The 23,066-nt window shown below is 39.2% G+C and overlaps 1 protein-coding gene across 1 annotated transcript in view; it reads right to left on the reverse strand.

The window, feature by feature from the left end:
- Positions 1 to 23,066, reverse strand: part of RGS9 (regulator of G protein signaling 9) — a 65,342-nt gene that overhangs the window by 12,406 nt on the left and 29,870 nt on the right. Inside the window, exons 10-17 of the mRNA XM_007421612.3 lie at positions 18,226 to 18,255; positions 16,566 to 16,627; positions 13,467 to 13,580; positions 12,038 to 12,153; positions 9,760 to 9,847; positions 9,073 to 9,211; positions 5,921 to 6,006; positions 2,447 to 2,564 (exon numbers count right to left, since the gene is read on the reverse strand). Of these exons, the coding sequence (XP_007421674.2) occupies positions 2,447 to 2,564; positions 5,921 to 6,006; positions 9,073 to 9,211; positions 9,760 to 9,847; positions 12,038 to 12,153; positions 13,467 to 13,580; positions 16,566 to 16,627; positions 18,226 to 18,255 (753 nt within the window). The remainder of the gene's footprint in view (positions 1 to 2,446; positions 2,565 to 5,920; positions 6,007 to 9,072; positions 9,212 to 9,759; positions 9,848 to 12,037; positions 12,154 to 13,466; positions 13,581 to 16,565; positions 16,628 to 18,225; positions 18,256 to 23,066) is intronic.

Raw genomic sequence — 23,066 nt, forward strand, 5'->3', positions numbered from 1 at the left:
CTAGACCTTAGTTTCTTCAATATTCTTAACTGGGGAAAAATGACCCTCACCTTGCTGCCTGACATCCAGCCTAAGGCTTGTGAACAATGCAGCCAGGTTTATTCTCTATCGGGGTGGCTTGCAATTCCTATGATTGTAGTACGCTAGAGCCGTTATCTATTATTAGTCTTCTTTAAAACATATTCAGGCATAGGATATACATTTTCTAAATAATTAATTTATTCCTAAAGAACCCTTGAAAAGATTCTAAGGAACCCTGAAGTTACCCAAAAGAGTTTCAAAACATTATTTTGGTGTATTATATAGCTACAATGTTGACTTTTCTAAATAGACAGAACATTTTAATTAATCTCCATAGTTGCATTTTCAAAGCTGAGAGTCTCATGAAGCTCTGCCTAAATTATAGCAGTGCTGCTGGGCTACATTTAGATTTCTTTGATCTAACAGAAATTATCACTCCTAGAATTATTTTAAGATCACATCCTTGGTATTTTCTCATGGCCTTTTTGACTATGGTATTCTAGTCTGCCAGTATCACAGAGATTCTCAAACCGTTCCTTGTATTTTGCAAGAGATGATGAAAAGCGCTGACAAAAAGGTCAAAACTGAAAGTCAACCTAAGCACAGCTAGATCAAATGATAGAAATAGTATCTGTGTAACTGAACTAACTTGCCTGAAAATAAATGAAACATACTGAGAAGTTATATGAGCCCCAATTCCACTTAGTTGTTCGTATACCACTGAAACTCAAACTCATACCCATGATTAATAGCTGAAAATTATTTAAACAAAGAGTTGATCCTGCAATTCATCTTCACCTTTCTACTAGGCAAGCTTTTAGATTTTGCTGATGTTGCTCATGGTGAAAGTAAGAACTAATACATTTGTTCTGGCGTTTCCAATCAATACAGTTCAAGGCCCTCTGACCTGTGCCTGCTTGGAGCCATGTGGCAGTCAAGCCTAAATGACAGGCATATACTTAGCATACCACTCAATTGGTTTGCCATGATTACTACAAGTTTAAATGCAGAGAAAGTCATCTTCAGATCCTCAGGCTAGAAAGATTTGAAAAGGAAAATGGCTCCCATGCAGGCTGCATGGAAAGGAGCGCTCCGTTACAAACTATCCAGTCTAGTTTTCTTCTAGCATAAAGTTCTATTCATGCTGACACTGTGAGAAATTAGTCGTGTAGAATACCAGTGCAAATGTCATGCCTGATGAAATTACAAAGAACTGCTCTCTAGAAAAGTCCAACAGATACTGTATGGTTCTGTAAGCAGGTTAGAAAAATTCTTCTTATACTACTCCATTATTGCATTGTTTTCACTCCAGCACCCTCAAGCTTCCTCTACCCCTTAAGAGATTAGGTTTTCCATTCTGGGGTAACCATTCTGCACTGAGAAACTAATGGTATTTTCACCTCGGAATTTGGTGGAGGATATTGATCTTCTCCATTAGACAGCATATCCTTTAATAGAAAATAAATTCGTCCAGTAGAATTGTAAGAATCCATTTAGGGCTTTCCTTTAAATAGTCATCAGGCAAATGATTACGCACCTGAGCAGCTAGGATCTTTAAACTGTTCAGGAAATCTGAAATATATGCCGTACAGAAAGATGTTATCCTACTACTGCATATTAACCTAGATCACACTTATTAAAGCTAAAAAAGAATCTGTACATTACCTGCACACATTTTCTAAAATGAAAGTGAAAACAACCCATTGTAGGTCAATATCTAACCATTCTGAATATGAAAAGATGGTTAAATGATATTAATGGGTATACCAACCAACATAAAGTAAATCTGGAATATGCACCATTATTTAAATGTGTCATCTAGCCTCCTTCCTCAGTGTGTCTCCTTATCAAATTCCTGAATTGTTCTCTAGGCAATGGCCAGATAGTTTATATCTGGAAAGAAGATTCAGTTCTGGTGGACGCCTTGCAATAGGATTGTTCAGCCCTTTTTCTTTGTTATTTACAGGCACAGAGAGGCCAGGCAGCTGGTTGCCATGGTATCCAGACTTTAGAGTTTGTAGATGTGGGAGGGAAGTTTACAGAACACAGAGTGTAGAACGAGCTCAACTAATATGGGAAACGTCACTGCCACGCTTGCAAGGTGACTTTTTTGCCATCTGCGTTCTAGGGTTCTATCAGCAAGGGCTGATGAAGTGACACTGTTCTGGATGCCATGACAACAGCCGGCTGTCGCTGGGAGGGAGGGAGGGAGAGAGAGAGAGAGAGAGAGAGAGAAATGGATTGCCAATGATGAAACCCCAGTGGCACCTGCAGGCTGGGGGGAGGAAACGCAGCCCTACGTGCAGCCAGCATCCTCGTGGCTCTGTGGCCTTTCTCCTGCCCTGTGCTTTACAGCACCTGGGCCCTAGTTAGCGGGCGGGGCCTCCTGTCTGAGCTGGCTTCTACGGTCCAGCTTGCTCATAACCTGGGTGATGTCCACATTGGCTGCAGCTTCCTTAGCTCTGGCTTCTTCCTCCAGCTGCCTCAAGAGGATGGGGCTAGGACTGGAGCGGAGGTGCTTGCGGACAAACGGATTATTAGAGCTGGAAGCAAAAAAACAAAGCCGAGGGTTACTGCGGAGGACCAGGAAAGACAACACAACGTCAACAAAAGCTTCCTCTTCTCTTAAATGTTAACATTTTAATTAAGAAAGAATTACTGGGGAAATTGGTATACAAAGGCCAGCCTCCTTTGATCATCTTTATTTCCAAGCTTGGCTCTGGATCCTATAAGAGTGAGTGTGTGTGTGTGTGCGCGTGTGTATGAAACATGTATGAAGTATGTGTGAACGAACTGTTTGAAGTGTGCATATGTGTGTGTATGAAGTATGTATGAAGTGCGTGTGTATGAAGTGTGTGTATGAAATGTGTATGGGTGTGTATGGAGTATGTGCATGAAGTGTGTATGTGTGTTTAAAGTTTATGTGTGTATATGACTGTGTGTGTCTGTGTGTACAATAAATATGGGTACATGGGTACACACACACATTGTGGGAGCATAGTTAATCTGTGCATTTTTCTTTATGTCCTTTCTCTGAGCATCACTAGTTTGTTTCCTGTGAACGGGTATATTCTGTTGTACTTTGTAGGTGGAAAGCATGATTTGGCATCCATGTTGGTCTTTTACTTCACTTCTTGGGCATGTTGTTTTGCTTAGACCAACTGGGGTTTTAGGACTAGCCAGAGCTACCATGGCAGACATTGCGTAAATAGGCACATTTTCATTTGGCAACCAGTTCATAAAAGTGCTCACAACATGCTTCCAAAATTCCAAATGTACCCACCAGCTCAAAGACATTTGAAACTCCTACTTGCAGCCTATAATATTTTGAAAAGCTAAAGAACATGGCGACTTAAGGAAATGAGTGATACAAAATTAGCATATATCAAAATAACATGGAATTAAGATACACAGTTTGCTTCACATTTTCTCTTGCAATGGTGCCTGCCATAATTGGACAACCATAGCTCTGGTATTTCTGGCTGTAAATATGTAACATATGAAGGGCAGGGACATAATTCTCAACATTCAGGGTCATGCATTGGGAAATATCTACACTGCATTGGGAAATATCTACACAAACAAATTTGTGTTTACTGCATATTTAAACATATGCATCTGCCCTTCACACTTCATATTAATGAAGACATCGTTGTTTTATCACAACAAATACAATTGTTGTATAAAATGCAAATTCCTAAAATAAAGGTATAAAATACTCCAAGTTATACTTAAGTATTCAAACATGCACATAATCTGCTTTTGCTAAAATCTAGTTTTAATTATGCTTCAGCAATTCTCTGTCTGGACATTCTTTTTCACAGAGTAACTCTGAACTCTCTTCAGTTAAAAAGATCCAAATTGCACATTCCAAGAAGGTCCAATTATTGTCAGTACTATCTCTACCCTGTTAAAATATTCAGATGGCTTTCTTAAAGTAAGGCCATTCAAATGGATATTAACAGGAATATAATACTCGCCTCCATGGCTCGTAACAAAGTTATCTGCCTAACTGTGTAAATGGTAATAATAATAGTGTGCTAAAATATTATAGCACTTTACTACTTTTCCCCCCACTGCCTCCAATCCAGTAATGAGCCCTGTGGGGGCAAAGAGATTTTTCAGGAGGAAGAAACAAATCTTATCTTTGTGCTTCTTTTATACAGCATAAAACAGTTCCAGATACCCATTACCCACTGGTTCTGTTTGAAACTGTTCCACCCCTCCCTACTTTAAATGTTACCCTATTGTCGTAATATCTAGTTTGGCCTTCATATATAATAATTACAATCATTATGATCATTATTAACATATTTCTACTGCCTTTCAATAAAAAGAAGAAAAAACTGCAAAAGTGTCTTACATCTGTAAAAGCATTGTATTAGAACTAGACAATCAGATTTTAGCCTCAGTTAAATCAATTAATTTAAATCAGAAGGAATTCATCCAGTCCATGCATCTCAGGAAGTGACCTATAGCTCACAAAGGCTTATGCCTTTTAATACGTTTGTTAGTCTGAAAGAGTGCTATCAGCACTCCTCCTGATTTTTGGCTACCATAGACTCCTCTCTTCAATCACAATGTCTACAATTAGTTTTAAGTTTACATTCCAACTGAATTCAGCATATGCCTCACAGTCTAGATGCAGCCTCATATAAAACTAAAACAATGTGGAAAGAGCAATGAAACTCAATTAGTAGAAAGCAGTTTTCATGAAAAGTAGCCAGAATATCCAGCATTTGTGTGTGTTTGTGTATAGCCCTAAACAAATCCACAAACATTATGTCTTCATCCAAAAATGATGGGACTGCTTCAGAATGGGAAATTCATCACTTTTCCACCTATCTAAGTGCCTGGCCCCCAGTATTTTATGGAAAGTTGACAAATACTCTAAAGTAGAAGGGAGAAGGAAACTGAGCAAAACCCTGTTGTGCAAGCAGAAATTTGTTTATATTATCACTATAAATATCTATAGTTGATCCCCTTTATTGCTCATTGTAAATATTTGTTGCAACACTGCCACATGGATTACAGATAAGTATCTCAAAAAGATGCTAACCAAATAGTATTCTGCAAGCTCAGTATTTTGCAAAACTATGGATAGGTACCTTTTTTATTCTGTTCTATTTTATTATGTAAGGCACTTCGTACAAAACATTAGGTGGAAATAAGCTCAGTAGATGTATTAGTAAAATTATGATAAATATATTTGGATCAGATGCTAGAAAGGTTCACTTTAACTCTCAACTGATCTTTAATGAGATTTTTCTGCCCCTATTATATGTTGAGGAATATTGGGAAATCAGAAGGAGGCTGTCATGGCTTTGACTCCTTGCATGTTGGGGCTGTGCAAATTCCTTGAAAGAAGTGCTTTGGAACACCCAGGACCACATACAGAGCACCCCCTTTTTAATCATTATGCAGGCATGTCTTCTTCCAGACTTCCATGGCTCCTTCAGAAGCTGCTTCTGTCTCCCCTGCATGGGAAGTGGCTATGCATGTGCAAAATGAGATTGCTATCTTATGCAAATGATGTAAGTTAAATATACACATGTTATATTTTATTAATATGGAGTCACTTCCAAAGGCTATTATGGAAGCATCTAAGTTCTAATTCTATGACATCTTGAAATTGTAAAAAGAAAGTATACAGGAAAAAAAGAATCATGGTTTTCTCTCTTTGAGGTATCTTCATCTTCCTTTTATGAAATCTTTATTGATAAGTACTGTAATATAAGTATTTAAGAACATGATGTATCTGATTATCTGGAAGTCAGATATTTTTCCCCAGGGAAAGACCACCTTAAATTGTGCAAATGTCTAAATCATAGCCATTTTCCCTTAGTCCCTAATTTAAACCAATAGTGAAGAAACCATAATTAAACCTCAGATGACTTGCCTTTTTTTAACTGCTTCTTGTGGTGTGATTGCCTTGGACAACATTTCTTTGTATATTGGAGACTTTAAATAGCGACCATAAGAATCCTACAAGGGAAAAGAAAGGGAAACTGGTAGTTGTAGATTACAAGCATCCTAATTAAAATCATCTCTCTTTACAGCTGTTTAGGAGTCAAAGAGGCTGGGAGTGGAGGCAACAAGAGAATATTCTCACCAAGTAGCACAAGAAAACAACTCTTCTCAATGTTAAATAGGCATCCTGAAAACCACTGGTTCAATTAAAGCTTATGTGGTTAGAATTCACAAAAAAGCAAGGCAAGGAAGTTGTTTTCTCAGATGCTGAAATATCCAGTAGGGGCTGGGAAATAAGTTGTATATTGTTGTTGTTAGGTTCTATTGAGCATTGAGCCCAGAGTTGCTGTTGCAAAATGGGTGGCCACATAAATTGACTGAAATGACAACAACAGTAATAATAATTATTATAATAATTATAATAATAATATTGTCACCCGAAGGTTTTAGTATGCCATTATCAATTCCTCTCCTTTGTTTTATGACATGTTTTAGCTGCATAAGAATAAAAAATGGTCTATTCAGTGTTCACGGGCAAAATGCATTAGTATGACTCATCCAGAGTTATTATTACATAACCAGCTTGTAGGTACTTTTACATGTGCGGCCTGTTGAAAATGGATTTGTATAGATTGATCAAGGTTGGAAGAAGAATGATTAAACTGACTCTGTATTTGTCTTTAGGCTACATGGCCATTTGGTGTCTTCAACTGTGCAGATCTATGGTTATATAACCACTATAATAACATAAAATGAGTTCTTTACTCAGATAATTGCTTATATTACTATTACTTTAAAATCAGCCATGCAAGCAAAAGTGGAGTACAGGAAACAGTTAAAAAAAACAACACTCTAGCTCTGTGTTACTTTAGAGGAAAATAGCAACAGTTAAAGATATTCTACTTTTCTGATATTTTCAGAATTGTTCTCATTGTATTTTATTTTATTTTATTTATTATTTAAATTTATTGGCTGCCCAACTCCAGTGGACTCTGGGTGGCATACAAAACTGAAAAACATAAAAACAGTGAGAAAGATTAAATCATGAGGCAGCCCAGACTAAAATACTCTGCTAACAAACCCCACAAAACAAAACAGGAGCCACTAAACAATGACAAACATCAACCCCAGGCCTGGGACCAAAAGCCAAGTTTTCAAGGCTTTCCAGAACCCCAGGAGAGGGGGTGCCATCCTTATCTCTGGGGGGATGCTGTTCTAGAGGGTGGGGGCTGCAACAGAGAAGGCACACTTCCTAGGTCCCACAAGATGGCAACATTTAATGGAGGGGACCTGGAGTGCACCCACTCTGCTGGAATGCAGGGTGGACAGAAATGATTGGAAATAAATGGTCTCTCAGGTATCCAGGCCCTATGCCATACAAGGCTTTATAGTAATAACCAGCACCTTGAATTGCACTTGGAAGCAAACTGGCAGCCAATGCAGCTCGCGTAGCAATGGTGACACATGGGCACACGGAGAGGCGCCCATTACTGCTTGCAGTGCTGCATTTTGAACCAGCTGTAGCTTCGGGTGGTCTTCAAGGACAGCCACATATTGAGCATATTGCAATAATCCAAATGTGAGGTGACCAGGGGATGAGTGACTGTCTGAAGGGTCTCCCAATTGAGGAAAGGGCACAACTGGCACACAAGATGTACCTGTGCAAAGGCTCTCCCGGCCACAGCTGCCACCTGCTCTTCGAGCAGTAGCTGCAAGTCCAGAAGGATCCCCAAATCTTGACTGGGAAAGTACAGCCCCATCCAAGACCAAGGATGGTGATGTCCCCAACCTAGGGGGTCCAAACAGCCATACCCACAGCCACTCAGTCTTGTTAGGATTAAGCCAAAGTCTGTTCTGCCCTATCCAGACCCAAACAGCATCCAGACACTAGATCAAGACATTGACAGCTTCACCTGTGCCCCTCGGGGTTGACAAGTAGAGCTGGTGCCAATAGAAGAGAATATATGTAGCTCAGGGTCAAACTGTGGAGTCCTTAGGGTTCTCTGAGCTTAGTTGTTTTCTTACAGATATTTCATTACTCTTCTAGCACTCAAGATGTTACTTAGATGGATAACAAAACGTCTGCAAGAAAACAACCAAGCTCAGAGAACCCCAAGGATTCCACATGTAGAGCTGGGTATCATCAGCACACTGATAATACCACATCCTGAACTGACAGATGACCTCACCCAGTGATTTCATGTAGCTGAACAGGAGAGGGGAGCGTATTGAGCCCTGAAGCACCTCACACATGAGGGGCCTCAGATGCAATCTCTCCCCCACCATCTCCAACTGGAACTGGCCACTGAGGAAGGAGGTGAACCACTGGAGCATAATGCCTCCCACACCTAAACCCTGCAACCAGTCCAGAAGGATACTGTGGCTGACAGTATCGAAAGCCGCTGAGAGATCAAGGAGCACAAGGATAGATGCACCACCCACATCTCGGCTCTGCCAAAGGTCATCAGCAAGTGCGACCAACGCTGTCTCTGCACTGTACCCTGGCTTGAAGCCAGACTGAAACGTGTCCAGATAATCTGTTTCCTCCAAGATCCTCTCTAGCTGTCATCCAACCAACTTTTCCTCAACCTTCCCCAGAAAGGGGAGATTGGAAACTGGCCAATAATTCTCCAACAGGGAAGGGTCCACAGATGACCTCTTGAGCAGGGGGCGTACCACATGAAACCACTGCATGAATCCACCCTGTGTTCAGCCCCCCAGTTGCTTTAATGACACAGGAGGGGCCAGGATCTAACAAACAGGTGGCTGGACTAACAGACATAAGGATCTTGTCCACTTCAATGCCCAGGACATCTCAGTTCCTGACTCTTAAAAAACTTATTCTGGTATGAAAGTCATTCATTTTGTATGATCAAAATCATGTGGAGTCAATCCCAAATTCTCTTTCCTTATAAAGAGCTGTTTGAGTGCGTTCTGTTCGGAGCAACAAGGAAGAGATATCTTTCCATATCTGTGTCTGTGTGTATATATGTGTTAATATTGGTTTTTCCCCCCAAAATACCTAGATGACTGGTATTTGATTTGGAACAGAAATCCAAATTGAAAAGCAAAATGACCAACCTTTTTCATGAGCATATAAATATGAGTCTGTGCAGCATCTAAGACATAACGGTGAGGGTTTTTGAGACCTCTGACTGTAATACCCATAGTGGTGCTATCAATGTTAATCCAACGTCTTGCTCCTGGTGCCAAGAAAGTTCTGGAATTTAAAATTATAAAGAGGAGAAATATTTAATAAAATCAGGGAGATTTTTTTTCCTATCAACAAAATGCCCTTTTTTTTTTTTGCTTTTTAAACATGAACTGATATTGCCTCAGTTTCACATCTCTCAAATATTACGCTAATAACTAATAATGTGCAGAATTAATATTACTAAAGATAACAACTACCCACTGGAATCTTTGAGAGTATTTTCACCAGCTCCAGCTGACATTTCACTTAGGATATAGTCTAGACTTCTTCAATGAAAAAGTTTCACACTCTACGGCTGGTTGACCAAAAATAAAGGTGGCATAAAAATCAAATAAAATAAATAAGCCACAGGGTAGAATTCTGAATACTAGTCTGATAATGTTGGATTCTACTGTTGGATACAGTACTTTATTTCCAGTATGGTATGATATGATTATATTCTTAGAATGTATTCACATGACCATTCCTTTCACTGCTTAATCACAGAATACAGAAATGGAACTAAACAGAACAAGAAAAGACACTAGAAATATTTCAAACTATAATATGCTCACTTGTAAATTTCTTCTGCTTTTTCTTTCACTTTGGATTGATCTCCATACTTCAAATCTTCACAAGCTTCCCAAAACCCCAGATTCTCTCCTGAATTAAACGGGAAGGAAAAATAGCATTGTATGATATGAAATCTTGTAATACAATATTATAAACAGAATTAATGTACAGGTGAAACTCGAAAAATTAGAATATCGTGCAAATGTTCATTTATGTCAGTAAGGCAACTCACAAGGTGAAACCAATATATGAGATAGACGCATTACATGCAAAGCGAGATATGTCAAGCCTTACTTTGGTATACTTGTGATGATTATGGCGTACGGCTTATGAAAACCCCAAATTCACAATCTCAGAAAATTAGAATATTACATGACATCAATAACACAAGGATTGGAAATAGAACAATATCGGACCTCTGCAAAGTATAAGCATGCATATGTACTCAGTTCTTGGTTTGGGCCCCTTTTGCAGCAATGACTGCCGCAATGCGGCGTGGCATGGATGCTATCAGCCTGTGGCACTGCTGAGGTGTTATGGAAGACCAGGATGCTTCAATAGCGGCCTTCAGCTCCGCTGCATTGTTTGGTCTCATTTCCCTCATCTTTCTCTTGGCAATGCCCCATAGATTCTCTATGGGGTTCAGGTCAGGCAAGTTTGCTGGCCAATCAAGCACAGTAATCCCATGGTCATTGAACCAGGTTTTGGTACTTTTGGCAGTGTAGGCAGGTGCCAAGTCCTGCTGGAAAATGAAGTCAGCATCCCCATAAAGCTCATCTGCGGAAGGAAGCATGAAGGGCTCCAAATCCTCCTGGTAGACGGCTGCGTTGACCCTGGACTTAATGAAGCCCAGTGGACCAACACCAGCAGATGACATGGCTCCCCAAATCAACACAGACTGTGGAAACTTCACACTGGACTTCAAGCATCGTGCATTGTGTGCCTCTCCATTCTTCCTCCAGACTCTGGGTCCTTGGTTCCCAAATGAGATGCAAAAGTTGCTCTCATCAGAAAAGAGGACTTTGGACCACTGGGCAACAGACCAGTTTTTTTTTTCTGTAGCCCAGGTAAGACGCTTCTGACGTTGTTTGTTGTTCAGGAGCGGCTTGACAAGAGGAATACGACATTTGAAGCCCATGTCCAGGATCCGTCTGTGTGTGATGGCTCTTGATGCACTAATTCCAGCCTCAGTCCACTCCTTGTGAAAGTCCCCAACACTTTTGAATGGCCTTTTCCTGACAATCCTCTCCAGGCTGCGGTCATCCCTGCTGCTTGTGCACCTTTTTCTACCATACTTTTCCCTTCCACATAACCTTCTATTGATGTGCTTTGATATAGCACTTTGGGAACATCCAACTTCTTTTGCAATTACCTTTTGGGGCTTTCCCTCCTTATGGAGGGTGTCAATGATGGTTTTCTGCACAACTGTCAGGTCAGCACTCTTTCCCATGCTTGTGATTCCTACTGAACCAGCCTGAGAGACCATTTAAAGGCTCAGGAACCCTTTGCAGGTGTTATGGATTCATTAGCTGATTAGAGTGGGACACTTTGAGCCTAGAATATTGAACCTTTTCACACTATTCTAATTTTCTGAGATTGTGAATTTGGGGTTTTCATAAGCTGTACGCCATAATCATCACAAGTATACCAAAGTAAGGCTTGACATATCTCGCTTTGCATGTAATGCGTCTATCTCATATATTGGTTTCACCTTGTGAGTTGCCTTACTGACATAAATGAACATTTGCACGATATTCTAATTTTTCGAGTTTCACCTGTAAGTCTAGAGTGACCAAATGCATACTAAGACCATGAACAGACTTCCAGAACATTAGCAGGTGCAATTTTTCTGACTCCCTTCTCAAAATCAAAACAAACAATTTCCCATTACCAAAATGCTAAAAACATGGGAATTGTTTCCCCTGGTACACAGGCATCAGATTACACCCCTTTCTTATTTATGAGTGTCCCAAACCAGGGGGATTTATAAAGGACAAAAGATTAATGCCTTTGAGCCCTTTTCAAGCCCACGAAGATTCTTTTGTGCCTTAAGTGTATAATGGCTTCTCATCTCACAGACAAAATCTATGATAAGTCACAGCTTTATTCTCATTATGGATAGCTGCAATATAATCCCACATCACTTTACAAATAATTAAGGGATTAAATCACTTTCTGTACATAAAATTCCTCTCAGCTTGCTGTGAGTGACATCGGTATCCCTTCCCGCTGTATAGAAGACCTTGACAGATGGAAAAGCAGGCACAACTTCACACCTACCACTAAATTCCTTTTTCAGGAAGAGCTGGAAACTCTGGCGGCCTTTGGGATCCTTCATCAGCTCGCTAAAGTTTAAGGCCCATTTCTCCACTCGTGCTTTGGTGGGGATTTCTACCCTGCAAACAAAGAAAAAGTCTCCTTTAAATTAAAGATTGGTTTCTGAAGACATCATGGACCTGCCCACATAAATAAACAGTGCTGTTTCTCCCTGAAATCAATTATTTTGAGACTATCTATTTTGTTTTGAGTTTTGACAGAAAGGAGAACACTGCCTGTCCCTCCTGCGCAAACATGTATTCACACTTGAATATCTTGACTGCTTTTGACTGATTTTTCCTCTGTCTTCTAATATACTACGATAAAGCAACTCAAATCAGGATGTTGCAGGTAAGACAAAGTGTCCCTCAGGTCAAGCTTAACTCCTGGTAACTACATGGACTTGGAAATATTATTTTCTTATCAGAAATATTGTTTTCTTAGCAAAAACCAAAAAATGGTTTGCCATTTTCTGACAATGATTTCCCAGCTTCCCAGTCTAGTCTATATCCTGCGATGATCCCCAAGTACTATCTAGACCCATCCTTGCTTAGCTTTTTCAAGATAGCCAAAGTTGGCTAAGTATTGCCATATGAAATAGCCAGTGATTAAGTATTGTAATATATGTTAGGATCATTATAGGAACATATTCCCCTTTAATTCATACAATTACTTCACTTTGTTTGTTGTTCTTGATTTTTCCACCATAGATAAAAGCATGAATCCTAATTACATTTTGGAGAATGCACACTGCAGGCAGAGGAAGTAAATTTTGTGGTGGCATCTGCAATCAAGAGCAAAGTGTGCACTGATAAGATCTTCCCCCATATAAACATTAAAATGGCTCATTCTAAATTAAAATGTAAATTTAGAGTTTACATTTGTCAGAATGTTTATTCAAATAACATGTCTCCTCTCCTTTCCAAAGATGTAGATACAGTTGACAAAACCAAAAGGAAGATATCATCAGGATCATAAGATCTTCAACCAATTGCAATCCTTGGCTCCTTAACAGTTTCAAAGGGTGATAACTGACTACTTCTACAACACCCACTATTTTATTTTGCCCATTCTTTTCTTACCTTCTGCTTGCTAAAGCAGGCAGAAAAATAGCAAAACCAAAATGGATGACGAAAGCAAGAAGCACAACAGCACCTTCTTGCTTTGCCCTAAAACTTTAAAAAAAGAGCAGTATTGTCTCCAGATAAAGTAATGTAAATTCCCACTGGCCCTGCCCTATTAAACAGGAAGATGAAGGAAACAGAAATTTATAAACAATTGAAAGTTGCTCTTATACGAAAAGAAAAGAAAGGAAAAGAAAAGAAAAGAAAAGAAAAGAAAAGGGTTAGAGTCAATGTAGTAATTCAGAAGCTGAATTAAATGCAATACGTACAGTTTTGCATTGAGTTCCCAAAAATCCACATCATCGGTAAGCCAAGGGTTGCTGGGGAGGCATCCTGAGATTATGGGGTCGTTGGAGCAGAACTGCTCACAGTACTTCACTATTCTGAAAATATTGGAAACAAAAAACGGAGGATCATCTACATGCAATATTTTAACCCAGAATAAATAAATGAATTAATATTATTCACATTGGTTTCCAATGACTTTCCAGCATGAAGAACATTTCATTGCTGATATGATGTAAACAGTAACACTTGCAGTTTCATAGTTAGCTTATTATTGATGTGCCAGTGATATTGTTCCAATATTGTATACAGGGTTGAGATATGGCACTCTCTGAGAAACTAGCTTCAAAAGACTAATTATACTACACTTGAATCTCTGCAGGTAGCAGCATTTGGCCAACCTTATCTGGACTCAGAAGCGAGACATGTTTGGGCCTGATTACTGTTTGGAAGGGAGACCTCCAGGGAATAGCAAGACTAGATTAGGAAGTTGAAAAAACACTTTAGAAGAAGGCAAAGGCAAACCACTTCCATGAAGACTCCAGGAGTCACGCACAATTTTAAGGAGACTTTATTGTTTATATTATACTAATACCTATATAGGCTTTGTACAACTATAGAAAAATCAGGTCTGAAATACACATTTCAAAATACTAAATGGCACATTCTTAGAAGGCTCCACTTTAGAATGATACAATGGAACAGATGTTTAAATGCATTCCCACACCAAAAACAACCAGCCATAGAAAGCTTGCATGATAGAAAAGGTCTATCTTAATTTTAACCCAGATACAGCAGTTCTCTATGTGGAAGATTTTTGTTTTGGCATGGGAGGTAATTCAAATATGGGTTCCCTCACTTGCTGTTTGAAGTCTAGGAAGAGATATACCAAATAATATTTCTAGACAAGTTCATTGAGAATTTAGCTGTTGAGAATTGGGCTTCTATTGGCAGATGCTTGGTCTGGCAGATATTCAAGACCACCTTACATTTTTAAAACAGTCAAAAACTTGGCTAGAATCCTGACATTTACATGTTACAGTGCAGGAATGCAGCTGGGATTTTCTATAATCACCCTCCAAAGTACCTTCCAGCAATACTTGCTTATACAAGCAACAAACCACAGCATTGGTTTTGCTGCAACCCCATGGTAAGTTCCTGCTTATAGATGTTTCAGGTGAAGATGATTATACCCACAGTAGAGCATATAAACTCTTATGCATACAACCTCTGGGACTGCAAGGTTATATCATAAAGAAGAAGAAATAACAATTTGTTTAGCACCTAATATACAATAAATTCAAAATAGCTCCTCAAATTATATCCCTCTCAACTCACCACAGTTCAGAAACATGGTAAAATATGCTGAAGATACAGAAATAATAATAAACAGTACAAAAATTCTATTATTTTCAGGTATTGCTCCCAGAACAATGAATCGGGAAAATAAATGTACAGATTTAAAAAAGGATGGAATTAAATACAGATGGAGCTTCCCTGCCCAATGTTCAATGTGTTAAAAGTATAATAATAATTGTGGTTCAAAACATGTATGACTCAGAATCTTAGATCACAGCAGAAATGAGAAACTGATCACTAAAGAGAATTCATATACAGATAATAAGCTTGATCCTTTTAAAACAGGAAATTCACTCACGCATTTGGCAAATATCCTAGTTGCTCTAAAAACTATTATTATATAGTACTATTCAATAACTTTCTTTCAACAGGTTGCTGGATTAGAAATAATGGTAGTTAGGAATCAGAGGGACAAGCAAATAATGGAAATCTTAGAAGTGTGCATGGCTTATTTTTCAGTGATAGGTTTAGCTAAGATTTGGGGCTGAACTCCTCCGAGAAAAAGGATCTTGTAAATCCGTTAAACAATGCTGCCCTGGAAAACCTAGGAAATCTCAACCCCATCTCAACCTTTTTAAGTAGCTTTCTGATGCATCCCCTACAAATTGGCAACTGAAACTATGGAACTGAAGTTCCTGCTCAAAAGTCTAGCTGTAGAAAGCACGACTGTTCAGCTTGTTAAAGATCCCGGGGAGGATCTCAGAAGGTTACAAATTTATGAATGTTGGGAAACGTGGGAAACAAGCCCATAGGGGGAAGGAGGGATGTATACATGTATGCCAAAGATGCACCACTTGTGAGCCTTTTTGGACTGAGATGTCCTTACAACATGACTTATGCCCTCATCATCTCACAGTTAAACTACTGCAACACATTTTACATGGGGCTACCCTCAACAGTGATTCAGAAACTGTAATTGGCCCTGACTGCTGACAAGAGGAGAGAGGTTTAGCAGTGTGACACCTCTGTTGAAGTTGCTGCATTGGTTAACTATAAACTTCCAGGTCCAATTCAATTCCAGTTTTAAAATCTTACATGGCTTGATACCCGTGTGCCTTCTCCCTGAGAGTAACTACTTCAGGTCCCCAACTGAGCGAGGTTAAGAGGGTGGGGCCCAAAGATGTGTCTTCTTGGTTGAGGCCCCCATGCTTCCTGAAGTAAGGAGAGCCCCCACCCACCCTCAAGTTATGTTTTACAAAGCAGCAAAAACCTTCATATTCTGATGGGCTTTGGGAAGGACAGTAGACCTGAGATGCTTTTATTATTTTTATTGGTGTTTAATATTAGTATACAATCCACCCTAAATCGTGAGAAGTTACAATCATATAGAAATATTGAGATGGATGGATGACAAGACAGGGTATGTGTGTATGTGAGGTAAGAATGTAAAGTGTGTCTGTAACAGAGGGACACAGAGAGAGGGAGAGAGGGAGGAAAAGGGTTTCTGAGAATGAAAGACGGAACAATTATACGCTTCTCTGCATATCATGACATTCTGCTTACTGTCAGCTATAGCTTCCACTAATACTAGTGTGGCTTTCTTAAAAAATCACATCTCATTACTGGATATTTATATCTGTCAGTTTAGGGATTCTTTAAAAAAAGGCCTCTGGACCAAGCTCAAGTATCATAGCAAGCCTTTTCTACGTTTGAAAAGACAATCTCTAGCTAAATCGCTTGATCAAAAGCATCAGTTAAAGAACATACAAGGTGTCAGCGCTTACCCTCCCAGAGAGACAGATGACTTTACTGTAGTCTTCATCATGGCCTGTTGGTAGTACATGATCTGTAAAGGCAGAAATTTCTTGTGTATTTTAGCAGAACATCAGATAATTGAATTCAAGTTTTATCCACTAAGACATTTGTGATATTGTTCCATAATATTGTGTGACCCTCTCTTGCATGAAGTGAATGCCAAGAAGACAGCTTCCTGAATTATAATCTAAGTCTTTATGAAGTTTCTTGTTTTGGAAATATGAGAAATAAACTAAAGGGACATTTTATTACAAGCTCATTTCCATCACCTGCCATCCCTGGGTTGTCACTATCCTTTTGTAAGACTTCCACTTAAAAGACAGAGAAACAGGAACGGCCATGAAATCAGCCCAGAATGGAGTCACATATGTGTGTGGGTAAACTGTGAGGGTTAGACAAGTGTACAACCTTTTTTGGAGGCACAACAGGAACCACTAACCTAAGCCTCACATGTCAAAGCACCAATTTAAAATTATTTTGAAATGATTGCATGGATCAATACTTTACATCCAAGAAAGTAAAACAAATCAGTTAAAATATACCAAGTTTTATTTCAATATTTTGGATTTCTTCACACACGCTTCCATTTATTAGACCACTGATTTCAATGGACAAAAATAATGACAAATGAAAGTGCACTGATGTAGTAAGAAGGAAGGGTGGGGGCTACCCTGAACATTCAGCCCCCAGGCATTTCAGTGTATTAAATAGATCCAATGACTGTGTAAATGACATGGCATAAATGTACCCATTGTGATAATTTGGGCTGAGAATTGGCAGCTGAGGGAAAAGAAGTCAAAGAGCTGGTTGTACTGTCAAGCAGAATAAAGTGATTAATGAGAACCAAAAACAGGCATTGTAGGGGGGCAGGTGATGAAATGTGCAATATGCCATCGTGATGCAAATACTGTAGTGCAGCTTACACACTTGTTTCAGGCATTGCTACACAAGTAGCTGATGGCAAGATTTGTGACATGGTGTCACCGTGTGTGTAGAAAGTTAAGGAGATGATCTGGGAGAAACAAGGCAGAGGTGATGTTTGCAAACATGCTTTAAGCCCAGGAAAGAGAGAATTCAGTCAGGGTTTCAAGATCCTGTTACCACAGCCTATATCAATAAAGCAGAGTTCCAGCCAGAATTGTGGAGTCTGTTTCCTGACCTGGACCACCTTGAGGAGCTGACAGTGTATCATCGTTTAGATGTCATCATGGTTTGCTATGGATGCCTGTGGTAGCTAGTAATAAATTATTAAATGATATACGATTATCTTTTACTATGGCCAGAGAAGGAATTGGGATGTTCTACCTTAGGCCATATCATCTCTTAAGCCATTCTAAAATACTTGGTACCAAACCATGGATGCAAGGGAAGAAGCCCTAACTGAAGGAAGCTACCAGGATTTTACTTGCCTCCTGACAGCAGCATTCAATCTGGCTAAAAATGGAATTTGGATGATATGCTTTTATTCATATATTAAAACAAAAGCAAAAAGACACCCAAGATTTTAAAGTGTTCAGAGAGTGATTCTGAACAATCTCTGGCCTGCTAAAGTAAGATCTTTATATGTGGTATAATTTTTAATGCAGACTACAATTACACTAATAGCATACATTACAACAAAGGAATTACCTCTCTCCTATATACATCAATTGTTTTTTTCTGTAAAACAAAGAAACACTGCATTTGAAAAGAGTATCACAGCCTCTTTAACAATTAAAACAAAATTTAGATTAGCATCAATCCACTTCATTAACAAAGTGTGAAGAACTTCCATGGACTGTATGATTTCACTAAGTCTTATTTAGTAGCTAGTAGTGCCTGCTTCTTCTCAGCCTATACAACTGTATGCATTTAATTACAGATTTATTGTAATGGAGCTAAAGTAGACTCATTTAAGAGACAGAAATTAGATCATTCAGCATTAGTGAAAAGCAACAGGAAACAATATATTGCAACACATAAACATTGCAATTAAAAGCCCCAGAAACAATATCTGCTGTGGTTATGCTATGATTTAAATAGCTCTGATGATGTTATATGACATCCGCCAGCCAGCCAGCAACTGAAGGCTAGAAATTAACTGCAGGTTGCTTGTGCCTGCAGTTCCTTTTGAAGTATCATGCATGACTTTGTTTGAAATAAGCTGATGGAAACAGAGGGAAGACATGTCAAGCACAGGCTTTCAGCAAAACCCCTAAGTTTTATGGAGGCCCTTTTGCTTCTGTGACTCTCATTCAAGCCCTCACTAGATCACATTCCGCAAACCCGCAAACCTGAGAAGTTACTACATGCATGCAAATGTACACAATGGGGTCTGGATACCACTTTCCTTTCCTTTCCTTTCCTTTCCTTTCCTTTCCTTTCCTTTCCTTTCCTTTCCTTTCCTTTCCTTTCCTTTCCTTTCCTTTCCTTTCCTTTCTTGTTTTAAAATAATTTTATGAGAGGATGCATTTCAAATACAAGAGCAATTGGGGGAAAGGTCCAAAGTACCCCCCCCTTTTTTTTGCCAGTTTTGGACGAAAACTGTTCTTTTCTTTATGTATGGGATTCAAATGTATGTCTATTAATGAGGAATAATTTTTCACAAGCTGATTCCGCAAGATGACTTTGGGCCAGTCATTCTCTCTCTGCCTTGCCTACCTTGCAGAGTGCTTGTGGGCATAAAATGAGGGTGTAGTCACCTTGAGTTCTCAAAGAAAAGTGGAATATAAATAAATTAATAACACATGCTCTCAGTCCAATCTATAAAGGACCACCGATTACCAAATACAATAGCATCCAACTTAGCCATAGTTCATTCAGTATGACCTTGGCATTGCTAGGATACTAGAATATCCATACAGTACCAATAGAATTGTATCTGTATACTGTACTTTGCTCCTCCAGAGAAATATCAGTTTCAGAGGTGTGAGCAGTTTTAATCAGAAAAGTGCCATTGAGGGAAACATTTAATCCCAGTTACCAAGTACTGCAGTCCAGCTGAAACCTGGGCCACCAGTGGTTGCTATTATACTTTTAATGGCATCTAAGCACAAGCCCTCCCAAAATCTTGTCAGACTCATGCATTGTTAGAATCAAATCCTTCTCCCAAAGAAAGTGCAAACAGACGTTGCTTCACGCTACTACACTATTATTTTTTGAGCTTGTATCTATACTGCAAATATTTAAGACATTTATATCCCAATTTTTCTTACAAACATTAGGGACCTAACAATGAGAAAACAGCAAACAAAGGAACTAATCTTTGAAACTGGACCCTACAGATTACTATCACCTCTATCCAATGTGAAGGTACTCAATAGCACTTCTGTTATACAAGATACAGGCTTTAAGAAAATATAGATGAACTTTGGATATGTTTGTTTATTTAATGTCTCCTGATACTATTTTATTATTGTAGATAATGCATTATAGGATGGTATGATAAATCTAAGGCAGACCAGTTAAAAAATAATATAACAATACAGTATCACAGTTAAAATGAAGACTTCCTTGGAAGTTATTTTTTCTTGCCAATTTTAAGGGTCACTTCTAATTCAGTAAACAGACACCAGCAAGTTCATCCTTTAATCAGTAAAAAAATCTACCTCCTTGCTTGTTTACAGAAAAGCTGCTAGAAAGAAATTACAAAAGTCTCCACCCTCATGTCTTAGGAAGATAAATTGGTTTTAGTGGGAAGTAGTTAAGCTGTCAAAATTCCTGTAGTCTATTTATCTCTTTCACTTCAATAAATCTTGTTAAGATGACTGATTCATGCTTGGAAAAGGGTTACTTTTGGTATGAGTCAACTGCCCAAGAGCCTCATATCAACAAGGGTATAAATGAAAGAAAGTCTAAAGATGCACAAATCAAAACTGGTAGGTGATCTGTGTTTCAGTAGAGGTTGCCTGATGGTTTGCGTTAATGATCTTGTGGCTGCGTCACTGTATAATGGTTGCTGGGAAGACTTGTCTCCAAAAGAATAGATAACTGTTCACTCATACTCAAGACAATAAAAGGATGTACCAGGATAGACATTACATCTGGCTTGCTTATGTAAACCATTTAATTTGTTAGGACAGTTTCTTATCCCACTAGACAGTCTACAATTACAATGAAATTCCAACTGAGTTCCCACCAATCAACAACAACAGTATGGGGGCTAATGTAGGAAATAAAAAAGGCTTACAGTCATAAACATTTTTTTAAAAAATCAGCTGAATTAAAGTAGATCCAACCCTCATTCCAGTTGATTTCCATATCCCAGGCATAAATATATAGTAATGTATAAGGAGAACCAAATAGGATGAGATTCACATTGAAATGACAGCATATTAGTCTTCTATAGAACAAGCAGCCAAGTACTTCACAGAGAATGAAGTTCATACACATCAGAGAAAAACAGACTAGAAAGAGAGAGAAAACAAAAGATAGGAGGGAAATGGTTAATTAACTATTTTGCACACAAAGTACTTCATGAAATCAAAGTTATATCTGCTATTTTAAACTGGAATTTTTCCCCCTTTGTTTTTCGACAATTTTTTTCATCACTGCATTATTAGTTATTCATTCTTCATTTAGAATTAGTCTAAATGCAACCATTGATTTCAGGCTGTTACACTCAGTTTCTGTTATTCCCTACATACTTGGAATTGACTGATGACCATAGTAAAACTCCAAATGACCAGAACTGAATCTAGAATTTTACCATTTTTTTGCAATTTTTTTTTAGTCATCATAGAATAGTTTATGAAATATTCTGCATCCATCCTTGCCCTACTTGGCCTCTCTGCAGCTTTGAATACGATCAACCACGGTATCCTTCTGGATCAGCTCAGAGGTTTAGGGATGGGCGGCACGGTGTTGTGCTGGTTCACCTCCTTCCTTTGGGGCAGATTCCAGATGGTGGTGGTTGGGGAGAAGAGATCCCGGCCCCGGCCCCTGTTATGTGGGGTGCTGCAGCGTTTGGTACTCTCCCCCTCCTATTTAACATCTACATGAGGCTGCTGGGTGGGCTCATCCATTGCCATGGGGTGAGGTATCATCAGTATGCTGATGATACCCAGTTACACATCTCTGCCCCTGGCAAATTAAGCAATGCTGTGAATGTCTTATCCTGGTGCCTGGAGACTGTGAGGGTCTGGATGGGGACCAACAGGCTTCAGCAGAACCCTGGCAAGACTGAATTGCTTTGAGTTTTGGGGCCTGCCGGTTCTAGGATTATGCCATCTTTGGTGCTGGATGCCATGGCACTGCCCCATACAGACCATGTGCATAATCTGGGGGTCCTCCTGGACTCACGAGTCCTGCTCGAAGTGCAGGTGGCAGTCATGGCCTTTGCACAGCTTTGTATTGTGCACCGTTGCACCCGTTCCTAGATCAAGGGGCTCTGCTGACTGTCACTCATGCCCTAGTCATTTCCCGTTTGGATTTCTGTAATGCGCTCTACATGGGGCTGCCCTTGAAGAGTATCCAGGAACCTCAGCTGGTGCAAAATGCAGTGGCATGGGCAGTTATGTGTACCCTTAGAGCAGTACACGTTATACCTCTGCTGCATGAGCTGCATTGGTTGCCAGTTTGCTTCCAGGTCCAATTCAGGATGCTGGTTTTCACCTTTAAAACCCTTTATGGCATGGGGCTGGGTTATCTGAGGGACCGCCTCTCCCCGATTACATCTGCCCATCCTATCAGATCTGGCAGAGAAGACATGCTGTGGGCCCCGTCTGCCAGGGAATTACATCTGGCAGGTCCCAGGAGGTGGGCCTTCTCTGCTGTGGCACCCACCTTGTGGTATCTTCACCCCCCATTAGTGAGATTAGCTTCATCCCTCTCAACATTCTGCAAGTCCCTCAAAACCTGGCTGTGTCATCAGGCCTGGGGGTCCCAGGGGACCAGGGAGATTTTGCGATGGCTCTCTTATTGTGCTTAATATCATCCTGTTTTGTGTGCTTTTTATAGTTATTTTTAATTGTGACTGTTTTTATGTATTTATTGTTCTTTAAGTGCTGTACGCCACTGAGAATCACTTTTATGTGAGATGGGCAGCTGTATAAATACGATAGATAAATAATCTTCTGTATTCAATGTCATTTCTCCATTTGACATTAATCACTAGATTAATGTTTTCACTTTAGATAAATAGCAGTATCTCCTCTAGGAGAAGAGTGCTATACCACCCATAATACTTCTAGATGGTGCCCAACGACCCTCTCCATATTTTTGAAATGATTTTTTTTCATTAAAGATATTCAATTTGTCATGAGATACCCAATCTTTGAAGATCTCTGCATGCTTACAAGTACTTATTGAAATTTGGTCCTTTATTTCATTAATCTTTTGGGTTTATTTTAAAAAAGTTTAATTTTGGGTATCTATGACATTACGCAAAAATCATTAGATGATGTCCACTATTAAAAAAAAAAAGTTCATCTCCACTATAGGACCTGGGGTAGGGGATTTCATATATTGTATACATTAAAATGTATTTCTAT

The sequence above is a fragment of the Python bivittatus genome, unplaced genomic scaffold, assembly GCF_059951505.1.
Source record: "Python bivittatus isolate LINGU-HERP-01145 unplaced genomic scaffold, Pbiv_v1 ctg000220_np1212, whole genome shotgun sequence".
NCBI lineage: Eukaryota > Metazoa > Chordata > Lepidosauria > Squamata > Pythonidae > Python > Python bivittatus.